The sequence below is a fragment of the Anser brachyrhynchus genome (genome assembly GCF_964034855.1).
Source record: "Anser brachyrhynchus genome assembly, chromosome: 5".
Lineage (NCBI taxonomy): Eukaryota > Metazoa > Chordata > Aves > Anseriformes > Anatidae > Anser > Anser brachyrhynchus.
In genome coordinates, this window is record NC_137699.1 from 29,233,232 (window position 1) to 29,252,883 (window position 19,652).

Below are 19,652 nucleotides of genomic sequence, written 5' to 3' on the forward strand. Positions count from 1 at the left end.
AGGTTCTGGTTTGTGCTGGTTCTGTTCTGAGCTCCAAAGCAGAGCCACAAACAGGGCAATAGTGCATTCTGTAGTGTGATGGGGTTCACAAGTGCTCAAGGACCCTGCTGGTGAAGGTAAGTTGCACAGCTGGGTGCACTGATCTCGGCAGCACGGGAGGTGGTGAGAAAAGCTAAAAGCACGTGGCAAGAAGGTGGGAATGTTGCAGCTCCTGTAGCAAGCTAGAGGAGCAGGCTTACTGCAAAGACAGTCAGAGAGAAGAGATCGCACCTTGCCTGGGAATAGCAGCTGCTTTCATTTCTCTTTTCCTTTCCTCATTCTGCCAGAGGCACAGCTCCTGCTTGCTGCAGGCGAGAAGGTGAGGAGGCTTCACCAGGAACAGTGCTGAGACGTGGGAGTGCAGCTAAAGGGCCTAAAAACCAAAACACTCCTGATAGTGGGTTGGTGTGTTTAAGGAAAAACAAAAATGTGTGTGCTATGTCCTATATCTAAATATGCAAAATGCAACTGTCCTATTTCTTGGTGAGCGAAACCCACCTCCAGTCCCAACCAGCACCCAGCCCCAGCTGCTCGGAGAAAACGGGTCTGAAGCTACGGTCCCCTTTTCCTCTCCTTGCATTGTGGTGCTGAGCAAGACCTGGTGAGAAAGCACAGCTGAGCTCACACCAGCATGGCCCCACTGGGTGATGCCATGTCTGGCATAGGCTCTCCTCTTCCTGGCCCTCCCCCTGAGATGAGCTGGGTACTCCTGCATCAGACAAAGAGCAATGAAACCGGGACCTGGCTTCCTCCTCTCCCGTCTGATTAATTTCTTTTGTTGTAGTTTCTCTCTGCACATAAATACAGAGCGGGTAGGGTTTAATGTGGAACTTATTTTAGATTAAGAGAAACAATGTAGGCTCCCTGTGCAAGCGGGGTTGGTTTTGTTCTCTCTGTAGGGGGAATGTGGGCTCCAAAATGAGGACAGAAAATTCCCAGCCATTCAAAGGTACTGTAGATGGGCAAAATAAGTGCACTTATCTCATGCACCAAGCTTGGGCGAGGAGGAATTGCAGGATATGCTGCATTCAAAGTATGAAGCCAGCCTGCAGTGAGTGAAAAAATGATTTTGTTTGAAGATGATGTTCTAGCCCTTGTTTCAGCTGATGCTGAAGAAACCAGAAGAGAATGTGCCCACTAAGAATGTGCCCCTTCTTCTTTTAGCTGGTGGCTAAAAGTGGTTAGATTTGGTAGCTGCTTATTACATAGAAGGTTTAGCATGATCCAGATCCACACCGGAGTGGAGCAAAAATCTTATTCCCAGTTTTAAGGATAAGAAAGCAATAAGGGGTGAGGGGTCTGCAGCTAATCATGCTGAGCACCAATGTGGGCATGGGGGTGTAGGTATTGACACCGGTTTTCCAGCCTGGTCCCTCCAAGGCTGCAGCAGTGTGTATGAAGGAGGAGTCGCAGTGGATTTATTTTCCCAAGGAGCATGCTGCATGTTTGCAAAGAGAAAAGTTGCTGAGAAGTGAGGATGGATGGATGCTGCCTGTTTGCTCTTACGACTGCACCAAATAACTTCAGCCTGTGACTCCCCCGTACACTGCTGGGGGGAGTCCTTCCTGCAAGCAGGTGAGGACCCTGGAAGGTGTTGTTTGCTTGGGAAGGCCAGGTACTGAGGATCCTTTTTGATCAGCGACTTCAGAGCCTCTGATTGTTTTCCCTGCTCAACCACACACTCATCTCAGCAGGGAAAGGAGGGGCACCTCCTAGCTGGAGGGGAAATAAGTTTTGTCACTCAAGATAGTGTATATAAAGATGTAATAAACATAGGGTGGGTTCCCTCTTGCATTCACTGAATGATAGCGCTGGTGCTGGATCTGCCCTTCACCGACTGCTGTGCTTGCCCGAGCCCCAGAAGTTGCTCATCCTCTGCCTCTCCCTCCGTGCTCACCCAGTGCTCCCCAGCTCCCAGAGGGACTGCAAAGGACAGCTTCTCCCCACCTCCCCCAGCCTTCTCCCTCGACTTTACTTTTGTTCTCATTTGGCTAGCGGTGAATATCTGCCCGAGGTGGGGATCAGCATCACCCTGGCATGCCGTGCTGAGCGGCAGGGCTGTGGTGCCGCTGCTGGAGGCGGGGAAGCCCACCCTGCTGAGGCTTGTGAGTGCACGGGAGGTGAGGTGTGGCCTACAGGAAGCTGCAGCTGCTCATGCGTTTTTCATAGCGCTGGATTTCTGTCTAGAAAATGTTACTCATCCAAGTCATAAAGTCTTTCAGACTTGAGCATTTCATGCAGAAAATGCATAGAATTATCCAGAGAACACCCCGGGGTGTTAACCTCTGCTAACCGCTCCGCAGCCCACCTCACGGGTGGTTTGGGCACGTCCTGTAGGTGCGGAGGTGTGACGTGGGGGCCTATTGCCCACTGCCCAGCAGCACGGGCCCGTCTGGGGTCTGTGGGACAGGCTTGGTCCCGATGTGCCTCATGGGCACAGGAGAACAGGTTGAGATCCCTCGGACTGTCCTAAGCCTCCATGCTGGCTGTGGGTTTCCCTTCCAAGCTGATAGCCAGCACCCCTCTACTCACACACTTACCTGCACACGCCTGCGTATACGTAAAGGGATGCTGTGCATTAAATGCATGTCTCAGCATGTAGATAAGCCAGGTCAGACAGCTGTCCTGACAGAAATTTCATCAACGTTTTCCTATCCCAGGCACTGATAATGGCAGAGAGGCCCTGACTTCAGCTCCCCTCCCGGAGCCTGTGTGCACAGAAACGTGAGGTATACAGAAGTGGGATGTGGAGGAGCGAGTCTTCATCTTTAGCCAAGCTAAAGACAAATCAGATTTTATATTATGGAATCTTCTCTCTCCTTAATCTTCAGAGATTTATCAAAAAGCTAAAGGTTAGGACAGAATGCTACAGCATCTAATCTTTCCTCTCGTTTGCCACAGATGAGTACATTTCACCTACTCAGCACGTGGCCAGTTCTAGTGTTACTCTAATCTTTGGCTGGAAAGATGGGAATGGGATCTCTGCCACCTCTTGGGCATTTCCCCACCTATGTTAGTGGCGCAGGACAGACGTGCACCTAAGCAAGCACTGACCTGGAAGCCTCCATGGTTCAGCAGTGTGTGGGGAGCTGGAAGGGGCAGACCGCCCAGGGGAATCCCAGTGAGCCCAGCCTCGGCCCTGGGGTGATGGGAGGGAAAGTCTGCTTGTGGGGAGAAGGTGGCACCCAGTGAAATGGGATCACCGGTCCAAGTGGAGGAGAGTGCTTGATTTCCATGTGGTTAAAAGGGTCCTTTGCACGTGCGTTTAAACCCGTGCTCTAGAGCTGAGATGTCATCTTGTGACAGGGTTGTCCAGCTTTCGTTATGGCCGAGGTGACTTGGAGGCCTGGGCTGATGGCTGCAGGGACCACGGCTGTGGGAGGGATGCGGAGGAGGCAGGGGCTGCAGGGCAGGAACCTCTTAAATGCGAGTTCCCCCATCTCTGCTCTTGAGAGCTGCTTAGTGGGGAGAAGGACCTCTTTTCTTAATTATGGACAATATAGAAATATATGTAATGTCAGATTTCCCCACAGGCTCAGAGAAATGCAGGTGGGAAAAGGAGGGAGCTGAGGAGCGGCAGCCAAGTGGAAAATCTGAAACTTTTTTTATTAGTGCTCCATTTTCCACATGGAGCACTGTGGGTTTTTGTCTCCTTTGCCTGAGATGAGAGACTGGGAAAGGACCTTTGCTTGCAGCTAGCTCTCCCAGGGTGGGCAGCTTACTTATTCTGCCTGTCACTTGTTTAAATGTCTCTGTCCCTTTGCTGCAGCAGCTGGGCTGTAGCTGTTGGGGTGCATGTGAGAGAAAAGGGCACGGTGCGACCAGCTCAAAAAGCTCCAGCTTACTGACCTGCCTTTCCACCAGCCCAGATCCCCCCCGGGGCCAGGGGAACAGAGCAGCGGCGGAAGGGAGATGTGCACTAATGGTAGCTGTGGCTGAACCTCCCCGCAGGAGAAACTTGAGAGGAAGGTCTCTGAAGGGATTGCATTTCCCTCTGCTGTCCTTCACTAACGTTGTCTCCTGGGGCCTCAGGGGGAGGCTGGGATGGTGGACACCTGATAAACACCCTCAAGCTGTAGTCAGTGGCTTTCTCCTTTAAAGAGGGGTAAAGTGACCTACACATAACCTTGGCAGCAAGAGGACAGGGCTTGTTCTGGCCAGCTTAAGAGACTGTGGTGGCCAGAAAGCCATTTTTAACATGATTTATCCAGTGTTGCTTCAGTGGGGGTTTTCTGGCTTTCTGAGAAAATCCCGTTTGCTTTCCTAAGAAAATGAAATGCTGGCAGTTGCTCTGCCTCTCCTACCTCCCCACAGTTACGACCCTGTCAACTGGGCTGAATAGAGACAGAGAGAGCTCACCTTTCATGTTTCTGCACTAGAAGTAGTAAAAACATTTTTGTTTTTATTGACAGCTGAAGGAAGGTGGAATTTGCCAAGCAGACTCTGGGCAAATCTCGCACCCTGAGGTGGGAGCTGGTTCTCCCACATCCCACAGCAGTGCTGCAGGAAGCATCTCGTGGTAGGAGGAATGAGGGGAGAATCACCTCCGGCTGCAGGGTGGCCCCTGGCCTTCACAGGTGAGGTACCTGCACTTTGCATAGGGTGGGTGTTACGGGTAAAGCGTGAGCCCCTGCCCCATGTTATTTCTTAGCGAGAATCTGGTTTTGTAGCTGTGTGTGAGGAGCTCCACTTGCTCTTTCCTAGTGGCAGCAGACCTGGATTCCTTATGCTTCAATGTCTGAAGACTTTTGTCACCGACCCCTTCGGTTTCCCTGTCAGAGCCAAGTGGGCTGCCCTTGTGCACACTGAGCACTGCCACAATAGGCTGGCTTACGGGGAGCAGGACTTTCCGCCTTCTGCATATTTCTAGATGTATGCTTTTTCCCCCAGGTCACTTGTGTCACTTCTTTTCTGGCCCAGGCCTAGAGCCTGGTTAGTCCTTCACAGCCTATTAGAAGCTCCTCCAGAATAATGCTCTCCCTGTAGTACGCTAAATGCGCTCAGCCTTCAAACCCTTTTGCCCTCTGAGATTTGGTGTCGGGGGTGTTTTATGGGAGGGGAACAAGGCTGAATTTCAATTATGTTTGCAAGAGGCATCTGAGGGCAGTTGAGGAAAGCCACGCTGCACCTTGATGGCATCTTAGGGGCATTGCTCTCCCAGAAGCAGCAGTAAAGCTGTGGGCTGGCAGTGACAGTCCGGCCACTCGTGTTGCTCCAAACCCTGGCTGCATTATCTGTCAGGGAGATAATTCCCTGACCTCGTGGTCAGGGGATGAGCACTTTGCTTAGCGATTAAGCCACTGCGCTAGATAACACTCCCTGTTTAATCCCTTCGGTAGCTGCTCCTGGGGAGGGGGCTGCAAAAACGCAGCGCCCTGCTGCGGGGGGGCTCAGAAGCGGTGGTAACAGTGCAGGAGCCGTGGCTGTATGTGCCCGTCCCCCTGTGTTAATTCGATGGCAGATTGGAAAACAACCAGCATATCTAGGGCACTACTTTATCGAGTGATGGAGCCATCTGGTGCAAAAAAAACAGAGTTGTCTGAGGGCTTAGGCTTGTCAGAAATCAGGGAGTCCCTCTGTGTATTGATCCTGTCTGCTATCTGCTGTATATAAAAAGAAGGTTTATAATTATTTTTCCTCCGCTCTGTCCTGAATTACTCACTGGTTCTGCTGACTTGGCCTGAAGAGGGGTGAACAAAGCTGTTTCTCCTGAACCTATGCCCAGGACCAGCCTGCCCTTTGTACCCCTGGCACCCAGGCAGCGTCTTGGACTGTCCGGGCCACAGAAGCATCAGTGCATGGATTCATGACCAGGTCTCAGGGTTGTACAAGTCCTTGAGGGTTGAGACCCAAATCCCCAGTGATACTTGGGGTCCTGCCTGCAAGTGAAAGCAGAGGGAGAGCTTTGACCAGGCCTGACCTAAGAGGTTTGAGCCTCCCATCCAGCCGTCTGTCTCCCACGTCCTGCTGAGTGTCCCTCTCTTCCCATGCTGGCAGTGCATATTTGAGGATTATGAATCCCCTCTAGTCTGCCTCTTCCCTTTCAGAAGGACCCTGCCCTCCTTGAACCGGCCCCAGCCTCGGGTTTCCTTTGGCTGTGGTGTCGCCTCAGCTCAGGCGCAGAAACATGCTAGTTGTCACCATGTTGGGCAGCTGACCTTACCGGGGAGGGACCCAGCCCCACGGCCTGCTGCCTGAATCAAACTGGCTGCGCACAAACAGAGCTGTGCTTGGCCCTGGCCTTGGTGAGGGGCTCAGACACCTCTTTGCCTTCCTAACCAGAGCTGGGCTGGGGGCATGCTGGGGGCTTCTGCCAGTCTGATGTTAAATTTGGTCCTTAAGCTTAGCCCAGCCAGCTCTGTGGAGCTTGCTTTTCTTTTCCTTCCTTATGCCCACCATTCATTCAGGGCACTTTTTTTTTTTCTTTTCTTTTTTTGTCTTTCTGTACTGGTGTGAGAGCCATCATCACTGGAGATCTACAGAATAGCTTTCCTGCATTGCTCCACTCACTCAGCTTTCCAGGTACTCCCAGGTGTTGGAAAACACCTCTCCTCTCCTACCTGTGGTTCTAAGTGCCCTCCGCCTCTTTCCTTCCCCAAGGGTACCCAAAACATCATATAAGAGGACCTGTGTAGCCGTGCACATTTCTGTTGCATGAGACCTATAAACCGTGTACCTATGATTTGGAGGTTATTTAAATCCCCTGCTTTGCCAGTTATTTCTTCTCTCTCACGTTCAGCAGTTCTTTCCTTTCCTCTTGGGAGATGCTTTGTTCCTTTGCATTTGTGCCAACAACCTCCTCATGGAAAAGACTTATGCTAACATTATACTCTATAGATTTGATATACTGACCCCCTGGTCAGCCTTGCCTGCTTGCAGGATGCCTTCCTCTACCCGAACGTTGCAGTGTGTTGTCACGGGGAGGATTCAGCCAGCACTGCAAGGTCAGTGAGTACTGTACAGCCTGTGAGTTTATAGAGCGTGGGCATCGGGAAGGATGCAAAGGGCTCCTGCAGATTGCAGGAGACTGCAGAAATCCCCTGGTAACTGCATTACAGATTTTTTTTAATGCATTTGGGGAAACACAGGCTGTGACTGAATCAGGTAGCATCTGCATTATAGTACAGTGTCTCTGGAGAGAGGGCTCTGCGGGTTCCTTTCCACAGGAAATCTGTGGAGTAGCACAGCACATGCTGAGCAGAGACGTGTAGAGAGGCCAGTAGCTCTAGGTATGAACATCGCTGCCTTCAGGAACCTCCTACTGCCACAATTTTTTCTTTATGGAGCCATAAAGAGAATGCATTGGAATACTTCACGGAGCAAGGAGTGGTGAGCAGGTTCTTTGCAATGTTGTAGGAATCACCGAAAACTTCTGCCTTTCTTCTCTGGGCAGTCCCTTCTGCCTAGAAAACATTAGGACTTGCCACATCCAAGAGACGTGAGTTGGAGTGACAGCTACCATGCAAAGTGCTGTGGAGTGAATACAGAGCAAATGTAGGATGTCAGGTGCTCTAACTCGAACTGCATAAAGCACTGAAGGATCCCTCAGTGCACCCACCTGCCTTGTGTTTTCTGAAAGCAGGCAGGTCAGCTCTGATCTTCCGAAACAATCCTCCCTGGCTCTACTGCATCCTGCGCAGCAGGAGGTGAGACATCACAGAGCACTAGCAGAAAAAGTGATGCCGTAACTCAGAGCTGTTAAGAGACTTCTAAAATTCCTGTCATGACAGGCCCTGCAGGCCAGTATAAGCTAACCATGCGTGTTTCAGCAGAGCTCAGGATGGGTTTCAGTGCCCATCAGGAGAAGGTGGAGAACACTGGACCGGTTAGCCCGTGCTGGGCTCTGCAGTGCTGCGGTTAAGCTAGCGGAGCCTGAGCCGCTCCATTTGAAACTAGTTTGGTTATAGCCACATCCTCAGGGGTAGTAATTGCAGTGCTGTTGGGGGGACATATCTTATACAGGAGGACAACCTCACACCAACGCCCAAATCCCTCCCGGCCCCACATGCTTGGAGAGGTGGTTCCAGCTTCAGGGTTCATATTCGTACTGGTGTTAGTACCAAAGGCCAGGATTTTGGCTTTGTGTTTTAGGGCATGGTTTCTGGTGCTGCTAGTGTTCTCCCCATCCATGTTACACTGACTGGGAAAACAATGCAAGGGAAGAAAATTAGCAGCGGTGCTGCTATTTGAAAATCCCTTTGCATCCATTTGCCATTCCACAACATCCTAGTTCTTCTGTAGGTTTTCAGTCTACGCCAGCCAAAGGTCCAAAGCCTGGATTCAGACAGCGTCTGTAATTGGTGAGGGCTGCAGCAACCCACCGGTGAGAGCAAAGTGCTGCTCCTCTGCTGGGCTGGCTGTGCTTCGTGTCAGACCTGGGCTGAGTCCTGCCAGCACAGTCGTGTAGTGATCCCTCCTCAGTGAAAATGCTGCCCTTCTGCTCATGGAGCTCGTCTTGCGCTTCTTTAATCTCACCTTTTCCTTGAAGTCTGAGGAAACAGCTGGTACTGGGAGCAGGCAGGAGACAGGTACACGGATAGCAAAGTTGTGAACAGAGCAGACCCCCTCCTGGGGTTGAACACGTGTGCTGCCTGGCACTTAAAAAAGCTCTCATAATGCTCAGGGTTTTTCAGGTTGGAGAGGAAAATGTCTTTCCGCTTTACCTGCACATTTGTGTTTTAAGCTCCCTTCCTCGTTTATGTTCCCATCTTTCATAAATCATTAGATAACCGTTAAAAATAGCACAGCTTACTTGGGAGGTGATTAAAAATGAGAAGACTTTATCCCATCACCCTCCTAAAACCCCAAACATTCCCAACAGCATCGGACAGGGAGCCAAACCTCTTATTTATTCCCCACTGTTTAGCTTGCTGTCTGACAAGGTGCCTCTGTGCCAGCTGCCCTGAGCTGCTCAAGCAAATGCTGCTTTCTGCAAACACCCAGGAACGCAGCATGCAGATGAGTATCGACGGGCTCTCCTCTGTGCCTAAAAATACCAGCGGCTGTGTGACCCTACTGTCCCATTGCCTGGGTACAATTCAGGCAGGAGGAAATTTCCAGCGGGCTCTTGGAGGCATAGCTTATCCTAACACACTGTGATTGACATAAATAATAGAAAGGATAATGTATCCAGGCTGCATTTGTTCCTGGAGTAACTCTGTTGGCTCTAGCAAAGTAACTAGCGAGGTGAACTTGTGACCTTGGTGGGCTGGAGGAAATAGTGTTACTGCATGTTGTCATATATACAGAGGTGATTCCAGTCAGCTGGCATGGTGTAAGGATTCTCAGTCACACCATTCATGTTCAGGCCCCCTGTTTGAAAGCCTAAAGAGATATTTTACAGACCCTTCAACTGCTTCAAGGTTTGAGGACAGCGGCTAGAAGTGGAGGCTGGCATCTTAAGACCTCCATCCTCGGTGAAGCTCCAGCTGGAGAGCAGCAAATGGAGGAGCTGCCGCAGCAGAGGCTCGGGGACAGCCTCCCCTTGCAGCCAGGGAGGTTAATCAGAGCGCTGCTGGGGGAGCAGGGAGCATGCGAGAGCTCCAGCTGAGTGCCAGCATGGCCCGGGGCCAGGCACATCCGTTCTTTCTGCTTCAGTTTCCCTGTACTCAGACCAGGGGCGATAACTCGTTTACCTCACAGTCAGGTCCCGGGGTTGGACGCAGGGAGCTGCGTAAAGCATGTAAGTACAAAATTGCACTGGCAGTTTGATTTTGTAATAGAGGATATTTCTTACTGCCAGTGTGATTTTGTAATGTGGGAGATTTCTTGCTGAACGGCAGGGATGTAGGTGACGAATGCAAAGTCGCAAGAGAAGGATGTGGGTCCTTTTACACTAGAATCTTACTGTAACAAAGTTGTGTTTCACAGCAAAAGCCATGCTAAAATGAGCGAGCTAAGGACAAAGGAATCAGACCCAGAACTGATTTTTTTTTTTTATGTCCTAGCATTCACAGGAGTATGGGATATGGAGCATATCCCAGTATGGAGGCTCTGAATGCTAGCTTCCCACTGAATCCTGGCTGCTGTGCATAAATGGAAAAGGTGTTTCCGGGTATCTTGTATGGCAATTTCACTTCTTTTTCTTCCCCTTCACAGTATTTTCCCATCAGAGCACCATCCAGTAATATCTCACTGCAAAGAGGGGCAGAGCTGCCTTCTGCCTAGAAGCAGAAGCATTCTGATTTTCTCACCTGGTCCCAGCATTGGCTGTTTACAGCGTGCTACTTGCTTGCAGAGGGCCTGCAGGGCTGCACTCCCCTGGTAAGTTGTACTGGGGCTCCATCGGCTCACCTCAGAACAAGGCTGGACTGTGCTGCAAAGCAAACATCATGCAGCTCATTTCCAGAGGGACTGGGACTTCCCGTTCTTTGCCCGTGACAGCCTTCTTTCTCAACTACGACAGCTAAGACCAAACCTAACAAACTTAATTCCCTGGGACCTTGACCCAGCAAGGCATTAACAAGCTTACACTCGCATGCTTTGAATGAAGGCTGTGTGATCTGAGAGCAGGCAGACCCCTCCCCAAGCACCTACGCTCTCCTAGATGTGGTGTCTGCTCTCCTGGACAACTGCACAGTCCCAGGCTTGCAAAGCAGGACTGCGTGTAGAGAACCACAGCCATCGCCTGCAGCATGCTGCATCCAACTAGTTTTGTGGCTTGTCCCTGTACCTCCCTGCACCTGTTTTAAGAAGAAATAAAAATAAAAATTAAAAAAAAAATAAATAAAAACATCATACTAACTATTATATTTTAACCACCAAAGGAAGAAGAACCAGAGATGAAAGCAAATCCTTTCTTATGGCGTAATGGCTGGTGGTGATGAGAAGCTGTTCTCAGGTAGGATGTGGTCAGCCTGGCTCTCTCTGAGGTCAGTAAAGGAGCAGAAAATGTCACTTCTCTGAAGCAGTCACCTCTGATGACGGCTACTAGTGGTGGCTCTGGGGCCTTTCTTAGAAGAACCTCTGGAACACTAGTAGTTGATGGACTTTGTATTGCAAATTCTGTGCTCCCTACATCTCCCTGTCCAGGCTTGGATTAGTAAAGACATACACACTGAAAAAGACTCCTCTCAGACCAGTGCATATTGCATATTCAGCATCAGTTTGGTAAACAAAATTTCCCTGGTATCAAGAGAAATTTTAGCACAGAATGAGTCAAGAGCTTCCTAAGCACTGTAAGAGAACCACAGTAGGTAACCAAGGTGAGAAATCTCATCCTCACATCTCTCTTATTCATGCTGTGAAAGTGTTTATGATAAACTTGGTTAAAATACTTTGTGAAATATTAACTAGTGGGGATGCAGCTGCTCCTCCTAATAGCTTTTGAATGTGTGTGCCAAGTTCAGCATTGACAGAGAGATCATGGCTTAGTGATAAATGTTGTGTGAAGAGGCAGCATGCAGAAGAGACAGACTGTTGGGGCTCTCATGGGTATTGAAGGGCTCCAGCTTTAGTCTAGGTGCTGTTAAAAAGTAGATAATTCACATAAATGACATAGTCAACAAAGACTCAAAGTGTGCCAACACACTCAAAGTGTGTGAAAGCTTCATTTGGAGTTCACGCTACAGGAACTGCCCTTCCGTCAGTGGCTCTCCTCACGTGTGAGTTCTCTGATGTCTAATACAAGCAGCTTCAGTTTCGCTGAAGCCAGTCACTGGGCACCAGCCCAAGGAAACCAGGCTGCACAGTTCTGGGACCTCTGAAATTTCTTGCCTTATTCTGTGATGATTGAGAGTGTGACACTCTCTTCTTTCCCATTATTATGTGCCTGATCATCTCGTCTCATTGTGCAAAAGGTAAAACTCCCATCATTATATAACGAAAATGAATCTCAGGCCTTGATCCTGTAATTCTTTTTTGAACATTTAAATGATAATGAAGTCTTTCTCCCTAATGTTTCAATACCTCAACTTCAGAAACCCCTCAGACAAAGTGATTTCTAGCAGGTCACATCCTAGCAGGAGGAGTTCTAGTCTAGTCTACTGGTAATTGGTACAATGCTTTTCAAGTGGGGTGCATGCATCAGTGTTTGGCTTCAGATTTAAAAGTTTAGTAGCACTTGGACCTAGATTTTGGCTTGTCCCACTAGATCCATGGGAGCCAACATGAAATCTTGGAGCTAGGCTTTCCAGGTGCTCAGGTAGTGAAACCTGGGAATTTGATACTAGCTAGATCTAAGATGTGCCACTGGTCACAGAAATTTGCCAGTAATTGGCCTTTGTTGCTTTTCAGTGCAGATATTCCAAGGTCTAGCAGTCATTCTGCAGCAGGCATGCACATGGTCTAGAAGCAAATTCTTTATTCTAACCTCATGATTATAATAGATCAATGGCTTAAAATGTGTCTTCTAATCCCAGGAGAAGCCCAACCTAAGTTATCTTTCTGCAGAACCTGACCAAATGTCATCAGCTGCTCCTGTGCTCTGTATAAGCTGTGATCTATTTCTGAGCAGTCAGATAACATGTTTCTTGCTTTCATTTTTAGTTCTCTCTGGCTTGCAGCTCAATATCAAGCCTCATTTAAAAATGCCGTTCCTTTTGTATGCATACCAGGGCTTAATTTCAATTTCCACAGAAACCCGGCAGTAAAACTCCTCAAATAAACAAAGCATAAGCAGACCCAAGAAATACCTCTCATGCCTGCACCCAACTAGCTGACTTCATTTTCCATGTCACAAGTTTAAGTAACTATAAACTCTGTTGACTTTCACAGGTTTTGGACGGGGACCGCTACAGAAATAAAGAAGTCCATACACAGATTAATGTCTTTTGAAAAAAAAAATATTTTTTTCATTAGATTGCATATTCAAAACTTGAGCTGCACACTGCACAGTATAGAAACAGCAGTTAGCCAATCCAATTACCACCATGTAGGTGGGTTTTGATTAGTTTGGCTGTAGCCCCAAGGTGTCAAACTCATTTGGAAGCATAGACCCGAGGTGTAATTACAGTCAGTGGCCAAGGCGTCTCTCCTGGGCCGTAAAAACGTTCTCAGTCTGCACTGGAAATGCCACGTCAGAGGGCAGAATGCAGTGGACTTTCAGGGAAAAAATACTGTTCTACTGTTCCAGTTAGTGGCCGTGGCTGCTCATTTGCCCATCAAATTATGCATTTGATTTACGTTATGCATTCTTTACAGTTCCCAGCTCTTCCCCTTAGCTCTCTGCTGAATGGATCAAGCAGTGAACTTCAACCACAATGCAACGAAGCAGGGAGCACAGGCCTTTGCATCAGCGCTGGCAGGCTTTCTCTGCAGCCCCGAAGGCTACAAACTAGATGAAATCTTGGCTACACAGAAGTTAGTGCAAGTTTTATCCCAATTCCAGTGCTGCTGGGGAGAGAGAGAGAGATTTTATGCAGGATGTAGTTGGGCCACTGGGCATCTCTTTTCCAGGTCTTTGATGCTCCAAGGGCATAGGTGGAGCACTGCAGTAACAACAACACAAGCACACAACTATATTTTTATGAATAACCCCGTCTGGTGTTACCACAGGACAGCAGGATTGCTTCCACTGTTCAAACTGATTGTAGTTTTGAGGACGAGGGTGCAGTGACCAGCTCCTAGCTGGAAACAGTAACGCTGCTGTCCTTCCCAGAGTTGTGCATGTTTTTAAATTTTGCTGTTAATTGGTGCTTTTTGCCAACAGACATGCTTTACTTTAATAACAGCTCAAACAAACAAACAAATAAATAAAACAGTATCTTGTGCTTTGTTAGCATCTTTCATCCAGAGTCTTTAGAAGCGTTTTGCCAAGCCAAGTGTTACAATTTCCTGCGAGTCACAGCAATCCCAAGAGCCTGACTCCGCTTCCTTTTATATCAATAGGAGCAGGGCCAGCCCTCAAGGACTTGCCTGGTGTAACACAGTGAGCCGACGACTGACTGAGCAAACATAACTCAGGTGCCCTAATTCCTACTTTTCACGCCGCCTGCCCTCAACAGCACCAGTTGCTCTGTGATTCAAAGAGAGCAAGTTCCATCACAGTGAAAGAAATCCCTACTTGCTTCATTCCCATCGCTGCTTTTATAATGTCTCCATCTTTGCAGGGCACCGGGGTGTGCTTGGCTTACTGCTGTTGTTGCTGGTCATTTAACACCTTCTCAAAGCCTTCTGAGAGGTAAGCGATCTATGCATGCAGAACTGCATGCCTGTGTCATATGTCAACCTCCTTTGGGTCTTCTCATCCCCTGCGTTGTATGTCAGAGACATCTGCAAGTAAATGAGAACCTGGCTCTTCTTGCTGCTTCTCCCCCTTGCTCTGGGTTTGATACTATCACTACAACCACCCAGCACAGCGTCACAAATGGTGGAGCACAGTGCTGGCAGTGCCCAGAGCCAGAAAAAAAGCAGCAGAAAGTGCCTGGTTTGGATGTGTGTTTGTAACTGCAACCCAGCAGAGTAAACGTGGAAAACTGGAACAGAACACTGACTTGAATGCTATCCGTGGGGTGTAGGTAGGCTTTTCACATTTCCAGCGCATTAATGTCAGAAGGACTCATTTCCCTATAAGTGGGATTGAGTTACAGTTGTAAAAATGCCATGATCCTCATCTAAGAGGATCCATAATGTACACTACTTTGTGCATCGACTCTTTCTTGTGCCCTAAAATAAGCATATAACTGTTAGCACCAGTGGACAGATAAAAGCTGCCCTGCTCAGTAGACAATGATAAGAGCTGGGTGAACGTTTTAAGCCACTCATGCAACCTTTAGGTTGGAAGAGATCTCTGGAGCACACCTTGTCCAGCCTCCTGCTCAAAGCAGACCGAACTGGATAAGGTTGCTCAGGGTCTCGTTGAGTTTTGAGAATTTTGAGTTTTTTCTCCAATCATGGAGATTCCTCAACCCCTCTATGCAACCTGTCCATAGATTTCCATTTTAAAATGATCTGCAAGGCCAGCTTCCACAGATTCGTTAATTTTTATATCTTAATGAACAAACGGGTTGTGCCTATCAAGTTGTGGATTGCCTACAAACTTCCTCCCCGAAAGAGGAAATTCTACAGACCTTTATAAGAGACACTGGGAAGTGAGGGGTGAGGATACTGGGGAGGGGCCACAGCTGCACACAGCAAAAGTGAAACTGTGGTGTTTGTGAGCACCCTTAACAGTTTCTGCCCAGCTCTGATCATAATGTCTACTTACCAGGTGTTATGAAGTCTTGACCCATGCTTTCTTCCCCCCATGTCTGATATCAGCAGCAGGTGAGGCGCATCCAGGGACACGTGGACTTCTCCAATACAGCTGTCCGTGCCTTCATAGGTGTGCAGTAGCTTTGAAAATGCAATCCCGTACCTTAAATCAGCTGAACGTCACTTGAACCAGAATCAGCTGGGCTGGTTTTGGTTCTTTGTCAGTAGGCTCTAATGGTAGCCTGTAGTCTCTATTGTCTGTTTTTCCAACTAAAAATAGTGCAGCTGTTGTCAGCTCCAGTTAAGACAATCAATCAGTAACCCGCAGGTTTCACGCAAACTTCTTCTGCAGCCCTCTGGGAAAACGTGTGCTTGTGGAGTGGAGGATGCAAAAGCTCTTTTCCCCCTCTGTACAGATGACTGAGGTTGGTCCTTAAAACATGCCCAGAACAAAAACATGTTTTAAAAAGTATGTGAAATAGCTGCCACGATTTTGTGCGGTACCCTGCTCCTCCAAAATAACAAATTAGTTTTTTTTTTAAATGTTAATGCAGAGGAGCTTTCTGATGCATTATGATGGACAACTGGTAACACATCCCTACTCATCCACGAAAAGGTCTTTCACTTCTTATCCAGGCTGGCATGCAGTTCTGCTTCAAAGGCCATCTTGTCAAAGGTGCGCGTGTTAGTCTCTTCCCGTACCTTTTCCCGAACATGGAAGGATGCCCGAGCTACAGACCTGGCATTTTCTAAGACGGTCTTCCTCTCCTTGAAGATCTGCTCGCTCCTCTCCAGTTTCCTCTCTATAGAAAGGAGGATCTCCCTGCGCCGTAAGTCCTCGTACTGTTCTACCTTTTGCTTGTTCATCTTCTGCACCTTCTCCTTCTCCAGACGGCTCAAGACCACCTTGCGGGCTTTTTCCTGGACCACCTCTTCAGCCACCTGGGCAGCATGCTGGAGCTTCCTCTCTGTCTCTTTCGCCAGGGCCTGCAAGTGCTCCTTCTGCTCTCTTTCCTTCTTCTCTGCTGCCAGCTTGGCTCTCTGGATCTGCATGTCCTCCCGCCTGGCCTTCTCCCTCAGCTCCTGGTTCCTCTTCACCATTAGCTGCTCATAGTTCTCCTGAGCCTTGGTCAAACTCATCTCCAGGGAGGCCTTCAGCATTTCCTTCTCTTCTGCCTCTTGCTTGGCCAGTTCCTTGAGCAAGGCCTCGTGCTTCAGTTTCTCTGCCTGGCTGAGCTGTTTCCTTTCCTTCTGCAGCTGCGCTTCCTTCCTCAGCCTCTTCTGTGCGGCCGTGGACAGCTTCTCCTGCAGGAGCTGCTCCTCTCGCTCCCGGTGCTCCTTCTTGCCCTCCTCCTTTGCCTTCAGATTGTGCTCTTGATGGAGCTTCTTCTGCTTGTCCTCCTGGATGGCCTTCTCCAGCTTCTCCCTCCGCAGTCGCTCCTGTTTCTCTGCTTGCTCCCGCCACCTCTCCTCACACACCTGCCGCTGCTTCTGCTTCAGCAGGGCGGCCTCCTGCTGCTCCTGGCTCAGCTTTCCCCGCCGCTTCTCCACCTGGCTCTCCCACATCCGCTGGCCCTGCAGGAGGGCCTTCTGCTTCTCCTTCTCCTCCTGCTCCTTCCGCTGCTCTGCCAGGCGCCGCTGGCTGTCCCACTGCAGGTGGGCCGCCTGCCGCTGCTCCCGCAGGAGGCTGGCCTCCTGGTGCTTGGCGATCATCAGCGCCGCGATCTTCTTGTCCCTCTCGGGCACCTCCGAGAGACCCTTCCTCCTCTTCACCTCCTTCACGATCCTCTCCACCCTCTGGGCTGTCTGCGGCGAGTGGCTGAGGTCGCCCAGGCTGAAGCTGCGCCCCAGCAGGGAGCCATCGGCCACGCGGCCCCGTCCGCGCCCCCTGCCCCCTTGTCCCCTCAGGCTCTCCCCGCTGTAGGAGGACGAGGCCCCCGACTCTGAGGAGGTCTTGCCCCAGCTGCCCTCCCGGCGCTTCTGCAGCGAGTCCAGCGAGTGGCTCTTGGCCTTGGCGCCTCCTGACGCCCCGGCCTTCCCCCCGGGACGGGGTCCGGTGGCGGTGGTGGCGGTGGTGGTGGTGGCAGCAGCGGTGGCAGCCCGGGGGGCGAGGCGGGCGGCGGGCGAGGGCGGCAGGCTGCCGAGGGGCGCGAGGATGCGCCGCTTCTCCTCACGGATGATCCTCTCCCGTTCCTCCCGGCACTGCTGCAGCTTGCGGCGGCGCTCCCGCTCGTAGGCCTCGTAGAGGCCGGCGGCCACCCGCATGGAGCGCCCGGGGGCCTCCCGCAGCAGCTCCCCCAGCGCCCGCGGCAGCAGCTCCACCGGCCGCACGGCGCAGCGGGCGCAGGCCTCCAGCGAGCGCGGGCTGGTCAGCACGTACCGGCTGCCCTCCGCCGCCGCACAGTCGAAGTTGTACAGGTCCAGGTGCAGCAGCGGGGACTGCTCCCCGGGACGGGACGCCTCCCCGGGGGCCGCTGCTGCTGCCGCCCCGCCGGGCGCCGGGCACGGCTGCGGAGGGGGCTCCGCCGGTGGCTCCACCATGGCTGGGCCTGCGAGGGAGAAAGCGGTGGCGGGTGAGCCCGCGGCCCCCTTTGTCCCCCCGCCATGGCGCCAGGGATGGAGGGGATGGGGAAGGGCGCGAGGATGGGGACGGTGACCGGAGCGGGGATGCTGCGGTGTGCGGGGGTGTTTGGGAGCTCATGCAGGGGGGTGGCCGGAGTGCATGGGCTGGGGGTGCTGGGGGTCTCAGGTGCGTGCTATGACCGGGACCCCCGCACCCCACCCCACCCCACCCGGGCTCCCGTGGGGGCGCGTGGTGATGGACGGGGGCGGTGGAGGAGAGGGGCTGGGCTGCGGGCAGGGCACTTTGTTCGGGCCGGGGGGAGGCTGAGCTGCGGGCGGGGGTGCCGGGGGGTGCCCGGACGGCTGCTGGGGGGCTTCGGGGGGTCCCCGCGGCGCAGGACGGAGCCCCTCGGGCCGGGCGCGGCACTCACCGGGCGGGCAGCCCCGCGCTTTGTCTCGGCGGCGGCGGCGGGGATCAGGTGGCCGGCGGTGGCGGTGGCGGCGGCGGCGGCTCCTCCATGGCAGCCGCGGGGCGGCGGCGGGCCCGGTGGCCGCCCGCAGGCTGCCCGCCCCGCGCTGCCCGCCCCGCGCTGCCCGCCGCAGCCCCGCCGAGCCGCGCTCCCGCACGGGGGCGGGCACCGGGGGGACCCGCCCCGAAGCCCCCGCGCTGGGGCCGGCCGGGGGGGGGGGGGTCTCCTCGCGCCTCCCCCCCCCCCCACGCCCTGCAGGGGTTTGTCCTTCGGGCGCCCTCCGGCCGTCCCCTTGGGAGCGGCGCTCCCGGGGCTGTGCCCCCCGCGTTTGCTGCCGGTGTAAGCAAGGACGAGGGGGTGCCAGAAGGAGGAGGGGGGCAGCGCGGCGGGACAGATGGCAAACGGGGCCCCGGGGGACGAAGGTGCCCGCCTTGGGGCACTTAGGGGATCTGTGTCAGAGCTGGGGCGGGGAGCGCAGCGCTCAAATTTCGGCGCAAAGCAGTTTGCAGCCACGACCCCCTGCCCTGTGGTGCGAATGCAAGCCACCGCTAGCTGCGGGGATGTGCCAGGACCGAGACGGAGGGCACCAGAGCGGTGCCGGGGGCAGCACAGCACCCGCCTGGAGCAGGCTGCTTGTGGTTACTTCACAGATCCGCTCTTCCTACAGGCATCCGGGGCTCAGCAGAGGCAGAAATACCGCTCAGCACAGAGGGCATCATCGCTGGTTGTGGAGCTGCAGAGCATCTGTGCCACACAGTGGAGCAACTGGTTTTGTCAGGCAGAGGACAGCAGTAGCAAATGCACGTTAGCCACTGTGTTACCACTTCAGTGTTTTTCAGCAATCTGTCATTTAACTGCTAAGACACAACTTAATCTGCTTTGTTTCAATAAGGAAGGATGAGGCACTCACCAAGGGGCTTCCAGGATGGCCCAGGGCAAGGATAGAGAGCGACAGAAAGAACCAGGAAAGGGCTACGGAGTCCTCGTGAGAAAGCTGAGAGCTGCAGGCCAGTGGTGGTTTCATACTGTGTGGGCAAAGACTTTGAATCGAGCTCATCCCCAGTACCGATGGACGCACACAGTGATGATGCATCTGCAGTGAGTGGGCAAACTCCAGCAATGAACCATATTGACTTACCTAATTTCATTCATTCATCATCATAGTCTGTAGGGGACGGTTATAAAGCTTGGTGATTAGCTATGTGAAAAACCCTCAGGCCAGGCAACAGCTTTCTGCTGTCTGAAGAGCCCAGCGCACTGGCCGATGGCGCTAACCATTAATAGTAGCTGCAGCACGGTAGCTGTCGAGCCATGGTTGTGTTCCCCCTTTATGGAAAATATTGAGCTGGTAAGTGTGCATGCCAGGTAAGGTGAGGGTTTCTTGGGGCTTTTGGCAGGTTGCTGTTTCAGCCTGCAGCGGGGCTGCAGCTGGGCCTTGATCTTTCAGGT

General features: G+C 52.0%; 1 protein-coding gene and 1 long non-coding RNA gene across 6 annotated transcripts; one reads left to right on the forward strand and one right to left on the reverse strand.

The window, feature by feature from the left end:
* The first annotated feature begins 100 nt into the window (after window positions 1-100).
* On the forward strand, window positions 101-12,890 carry LOC308196441. Of its 5 annotated transcripts, none has more exons than XR_013952203.1 (5): window positions 101-358; window positions 1,405-1,614; window positions 4,452-4,616; window positions 10,138-10,302; window positions 10,806-12,600. It is a non-coding gene; the product is annotated as an uncharacterized lncRNA (long non-coding RNA). The 5 variants fall into 5 exon arrangements; XR_013952204.1 differs by having other exon boundaries at window positions 4,458-4,616; XR_013952205.1 differs by having other exon boundaries at window positions 1,471-1,614.
* On the reverse strand, window positions 12,788-18,322 carry CCDC177 (coiled-coil domain containing 177). Its single transcript, XM_080595399.1, has 2 exons — window positions 18,165-18,322; window positions 12,788-17,720 (listed from the first exon to the last, which is right to left on the reverse strand). Exon 2 carries the CDS (start codon window positions 17,710-17,712, stop codon window positions 15,793-15,795), a length of 1,920 nt encoding a protein of 639 aa, XP_080451525.1. The 5' UTR covers window positions 17,713-17,720; window positions 18,165-18,322; the 3' UTR covers window positions 12,788-15,792.
* Between the last annotated feature and the right edge of the window lie 1,330 nt (window positions 18,323-19,652).

What these genes read in the sequence shown, in the direction of transcription:
- CCDC177 (XM_080595399.1), bottom strand. Translation starts at nt 17,712, where the DNA reads ATGGTGGAGCCACCGGCGGAGCCCCCTCCGCAGCCGTGCCCGGCGCCC.